Source organism: Megalobrama amblycephala, linkage group LG13 (genome assembly GCF_018812025.1).
Source record: "Megalobrama amblycephala isolate DHTTF-2021 linkage group LG13, ASM1881202v1, whole genome shotgun sequence".
Lineage (NCBI taxonomy): Eukaryota > Metazoa > Chordata > Actinopteri > Cypriniformes > Xenocyprididae > Megalobrama > Megalobrama amblycephala.
In genome coordinates this window covers 40,008,434-40,014,433 of record NC_063056.1, presented here as the reverse complement: position 1 = coordinate 40,014,433, position 6,000 = coordinate 40,008,434, and the positions used below count along the sequence as shown (strand labels likewise).

The window sequence follows — 6,000 nt, the reverse complement described above, 5'->3', positions numbered from 1 at the left end:
TCAGTGACAGTAAAGTTGAGCTAAACCTAAACCAGATAAACTGAAAGCGCTGTGGTGGCACTCACTTCTCCAGCGGCAGCACGTGCGGCCCAGAGATGGAGTATCTGTATATGAATGTGAGGAACTTCTGGAAGACGCTGAAGAAGGGCCAGTGCGACAGAACGCAGATGCTCTTCTTGACCTGCACGCTGCGGTTGGTGATGGGCCGGCGGTCGACGACGCTCAGCAGACCCAGACGCACACACTGCCTCTCGGACAGAGACTCGCGCGGGTACGCCTCGTAGAACTGGATCGCTGCACCGTACACCTGATGCACAACACACAATCATGTGACCAAATCAGCACCATCATCTGCTGATGCGGTTGTTCTGGTTATTGGTGTGAACGGGAGGTTTTGTGATGGAGCGACGCACCTTGTCTCCGGAGGCGCTGGTCAGGACAAACGTGGAGAAGATGGGCAGCTGGTATTTGGTGTTGAGCGGCCAGCTCTCCACCGTCACACCCATCGGGAGGCAGAACACTGGGACTGAATCCGGCAGAGGAAACGACTCCAGATCCTCCTCAGGATACCGACTGATCAGACCTGCAGAACACACACACACACACACACACACACAGAGTGAAGATGCATACACAGTATATAGAGTGTGTGTGAGAGTGCGTGTGTGTGTGTGTGAGAGTGTGAGTGAGTGTGTGTGAGTGTGTGTGTGTGTGTCACTCACCTGCCTCGTACACCAGAGCGTTTGCTTTAGCCACTGAACGCTTGTAGCAAAGATACAGCGCTGGACCCCACTGCAAACACACACACACACACACACACACACACACACAATCAAAACCCACAGAACAGAAACTGAGAGTAAGAGAAAGACAAATAAAGCAGAAGAGGAACTGATGGTGTTTTCTGAAGCGTTTCAAGCGGATGTTTGAACACAATCTCACTGCTCGTTTAACACAACGACACACTCATTAAATCAGCTGCTCATTAACACACAAGATTGAGGTCGGTAAGATTTTTAATGTTTGTTTAAAGTCTCATGTGTGTGGAAGCTCGTTTCTGCCACGGAATAAAATAAATAAAAAAGGTAATTGCGACTTTATCTCACAATTTTCCCTCACAATTACAAATTTAGATATAATTCCTTGTTGAATAAAAGTATTAATTTCTTTAAAAAAAAAAAAAAAAAAATCGTACTGACCACAAACTTTTGAACAGTACTGTATAATGTTTGATATGGAGGCAATAGATATGCTTAATAAATAAAGATGCGAGTGAATCAGTGAATCGGTGTATCAGTGAATCAGTGAATTGGTGAATCACTGAATTGGTGAATCAGTGAATCGGTGAATCAATTAATCAGTGAATCGGTGAATCAGTGAATCACTGAATTGGTGAATCAGTGAATCAGTGAATCAGTGAATCAATGAATTGGTGAATCAGTGAATTGGTGAATCAATGAATCAGTGAATCGGTGAATCAGTGAATCAGTGAATCAGTGAATCAGCACCATGCCCGTGTTGAGGTTCTTGTCCACTCGGCAGTAGGTGTGCGGCGCCGTCTCGCCCTTGCTGGGCATCAGCAGCGAGATCTCGGTCACGCCCAGCGTGTTCAGCGCCTGTGAGTCCGGCGCTCTGCGGAACGTCAGGAAGGTGCGGTGGGTCGTGGGGCCGCCGGAGCTCAGGCTGGCCGACCGGCTGTACGGCGTCGTCTCGATCACCTGCCATCCCGGCCGCACGGGATCCTTACCCTCGTACAGAACGCTGGAGACAAACACAGCAAATTACGTTAATGCATTCAACAGACACTGAAGAGAGGAACGATATCCATCAGGATTAGATCATGAAGTGAACTACATGCAGCGTCATTTAATTCTAACAGCTCTTGATTCTCACCCGAGCTCCACGAGGGGCGGTTTGTCGTGTCCTCTCCTGTAGCACAGGAACATGTGCGGGTTGTTCAGCAGTCCGGCGCTCAGCTCCGCCGGATGGCCTCCTTGAGTCTTCTCGATGCAGGTGAAGCCCTCCGGGACGTCCTCCCCAAGGCCGCGGGCGATCACGGCCAGATCCGTGACGGGCTGCACCGCTCGCACGCCCCTCTGCTGACCCTCCTCGTCCAGCGGAGAAGAGTCGCCCGCCAGACCCGCCACCACGAAATAATCCACCAGCTGCGGACATCGCTCCTCCGTCATCACGCCGGTCTAAATGCCACTGGAAAACACATCACCGATGACGTCACAACTGAGCAAGCAGAGCTTCAACGGATGGACTCAAATGACCGCAGGACTGATCGATCCAAAAAACACGTTGGTAATTTATGCAGTTTTAACAATAACAGTGCATTATGAAACGTGCTTTAAATTTTCTCAAATGCTGTGTTTTCCATTTAGTTTTTCTGGATTCTGTTTTAATGGTTCGATTAAAATTTAATAATTAAATAGGAAGTCTAATTAATGGAATTTATGAGACAAGTTAATAATTTATTATAATTTTTTTAATAATAATGTCAAAGCAAATGTGTTTTATTTAATAATCTAAGAGGATGTCTAATCAATGGAATAACTTAATTATTAAATAATAATAATTTATTAAAATATTTAGAAATATTTCTGTGCTTTCAGTTTTTATTTTTCTGGATTCTGTTTTAATGGTTTAATTACATTTTAATAATCTAAGAGGATGTCTAATCAACTGAATTCAAAAGTTTAACCATTTAATAATTTATTAAAATTTTTAAATAATAGTTCATTATGAAATGCATTTTATTTTTTCTCAAATTCTATTTTATCTGGTTTAACTAATTTTAATAATCTAAAAGGATGCCTAATTATTAAATAATAATATTTATTATTAATAATTATTTTAAAAAATAAATTAAAAATTATTTAAAAAAATTATAAATTATTATATAAATAATTATTAAATAATAATCATTACAATTAAAATTTTAACAATAATAGTGCCAAATAAAATGTTTTAATTTTTGTGTTTTATAATTTAATACAAATGTATTATCATAACCGGTGGTACTGAAATTAATGCATACAACTTTTTAATTTATTTTAATTAATTTTGTGAAATAAGATTTACAATATGGATGAAAAACTCTATGATCAAGTCCACATGTTCATCTGATGAAGTGTCCAGCCCTACTTATTTTTCCATGTTTTTGCCAAGATTATTACATAAGAGCCGCCGCCCATCAGCTCTGACATCACTGTAAACAAGACGTTCCGTGCAGAAATCACACACACACACACACACTCTCACTCTGATCTGCACCAGACGGGTCAAAGGTCACCGCGCAGGACACAGGTGATGACAGCCTGACACACTCAGGGATTCACATCAACAAAACACACGGAGGTCGTCATGGCGACGGCTCAGGACCGGACATCCCGTCATGGGAACACCACACCGAAGCTCTGCTCACCTGGACGAACGTTCACTGGTTTTGCTCCTCGCTCAGCAGAACGTGATCTAGAGTCATGTGACGCTGTTATCAGGTCTGTCAGAATGAATCTGTGTCACAGCCAGCGAGAAGAAACGAGCTCGATCTGCGGTTGAGTGAAGAAAGACGCAAAACGAAGGACTCGGATCTCTGCCGAACACGTGCAGGAAACTGTCAGAGGAAACATTTCACTTCCTCCAAATCAAATTAAACCAGAAGAAACGAGTTTCCGGCAGAAACGCTCTGAGAATCACACAGAAACAGTGATGTCTGCTTAACGTCTTCTCAACCAGCGCCACGAGACGACTTAACACGAGTCCTAATTAACTTCCTGCAGCCATGTTTACAGGAATATTCCCCGTGTGCGCATATGAACATCGTTCATTAATGAATAAAGGTCTGACAGGAGTGTAGAGGTCACACAGAGCTGATCTACAGCAGCGGTCGATCCTGACGCAGGACAGAGGAACACACACTGCGGCAGGATTGATTTAGGCCCCGTCCCAAACGGCACTTACGGTCCTGAGGACTTACAATATCCGCCGTTTGATCATGAAGTCCGTGTGGACTGAGCGACAGAGCCTTACAGAGACACACAGCAGAAGATCTGAAGGTTCATGGGACACTGATTTATAGCGCTTTATTCAATACTATGGAAGCACATTCCTGCCACATATAAACTAATGCTTTGGGAAATCTTAATTATGACATACTGGCCCGGTCCCACAGACAGGGTTTAGATTAAACCTTCGATTCATCAGGACATTTAAGCAGCTTTTATAAACATGTAAAAACATTACTGCAGTGAATCTTCAGACAAAACAATGACTGACATCACTTAAGATACATCACGTTTCTTTCAGTTAGAACAGTTCAAACATGCAGTTTAGTCTGAGACTAATTATGATGTGTCATAATTTCAACTTTTTATGTCATAGTTTCAACTTTTTGTCATAATTATGGCTTTTTGTCAGTTTCGACTGTCATAGTTTCAACTTTTTACGTCAGTTGCAACTTTGTCATAATTTAGATTTTTTTTAAAGTCATAGTTTCAACTTATTGTGATAATTTTGTCTTTTTGTCAATTTCGACTGTCATAATTGAATTTTTGTCAATTTCAACTTTTTTCAATTTTGACTTTTTGTCATAATTAACCGTCAATTTCAACTTTTTGTCAGTTTCAACTTCGTCATAATTTCAATTTTTTTTAAGTCATAGTTTCAACTTGTGTTAGATTCAACTTTTTGTCATAATTTTGTCTTTTGGTCAATTTCGACTGTCATAATTGAATTTTTGTAGCCTGGATGCCAGCCGAACTTAGACCCGCCCACAACATTTTGAGGTCGGGGAGTTCGGTCTGGACTCGATCCGTAGAGGAGTAATTATGCCCGAACAGAAACTGTTCGGACCAATCACATTGTCAGGGCGATGATTGACAGATTATCACCAGAAACGTAATCAGCCACGTCATCAAAGAGCGCTTGGGGAGTTTGATTGACAAGCGATCTAACCAATCAGAACGCCGCATCCGCCGTTTTGTCCGACAAAGCAGTCAGGAGTTAGAAGATTAACCTCGGTGGAGTTAAACTTGAAAAATTGTGCATATTGACGTCTTTCCGCGTTTGAAACAACATTCAGTCTCATGTTCATTCATGTTTATTTGATTATACTATCGGTTCACGAGCCTCTTGAGCTGAGGCGCTACAGCAATCTGTCACGATCATGGTCACAACACATTAAAGAGCCACAAAACGGTTTTTATTATTTAATTTTTTTTTAATAACTACAGTTTGAAAGCTGGGACTTTGTTTAATATCATAAGTAACCTGCTCTGTCTCGTCTGTCGATGTGTTGTCAGTTTCCTCTTTGCTCCGCGATGTATGTTCCACTCTGTGTGGCGTGACGGCGCCACGGCTTGTCGGACAAAGCAACAGTAACTAAGGGGGGCGAGTCTTTGCGAAAGGTCAATTAGTTTACAACAATGATGGCTGTTGAAGAACTGAGATGTGTAGATTCCGCCATCGCGTCTGTTATAGAAGATATCGACAGCGCATTAATTTTTAAAAAGGAACAGAGGACCGCGATCAAGGCATTTGTCGATGGGAAAGATGTCTTTGCCGTCCTTCCTACGGGATTCGGCAAAAGTTTGATTTATCAGCTGGCCCCGATGGTCGCTAAGAAGAGTTCTGTTGACAACTATGCGTCGCTCAACATACGTCACTTACTCTGTAGCTCTGATTGGTTGTAGGTCTATCCAATTGAGGTCTTTCCTGGATCGGTTGAAATACGCCCCCATAATCAAAGCCCAATGGAGCAGTATCAGACTCATATTCTGACTAGAATTGAGTATGACCACGTCAGGCTAGAATTTTTGTCAATTTCATCTTTTTTCAATTTTGACTTTTTGTCATAATTAACTGTCAATTTCAACTTTTTGTCAGTTTCAACTTCGTCATTAGTGACTTTTTGCCATAATTTCAATTTTTTGTCAATTTCGACTGTCATAGTTTCAACTTTTTTTAATGTCAGTTGCAACTTTGTCATTATTTCAA

At 41.8% G+C, this 6,000-nt stretch overlaps 1 protein-coding gene across 2 annotated transcripts in view; it reads right to left on the bottom strand.

The window, feature by feature from the left end:
* The window catches only part of LOC125242872 (DENN domain-containing protein 4B-like), a 45,205-nt gene that overhangs the window by 33,927 nt on the left and 5,278 nt on the right, over positions 1–6,000 (bottom strand). The window contains exons 2-6 of one of the 2 annotated variants that reach the window (XM_048151923.1): positions 1,894–2,208; positions 1,509–1,761; positions 723–792; positions 414–583; positions 66–307 (exon numbers count right to left, since the gene is read on the bottom strand). In XM_048151923.1, the coding sequence (XP_048007880.1) occupies positions 66–307; positions 414–583; positions 723–792; positions 1,509–1,761; positions 1,894–2,189 (1,031 nt within the window). In that variant the 5' untranslated portion in view covers positions 2,190–2,208. Of the gene's footprint in view, positions 1–65; positions 308–413; positions 584–722; positions 793–1,508; positions 1,762–1,893; positions 2,209–6,000 lie in introns of those variants that run through there. The other variant, XM_048151924.1, reaches the window with a different exon arrangement.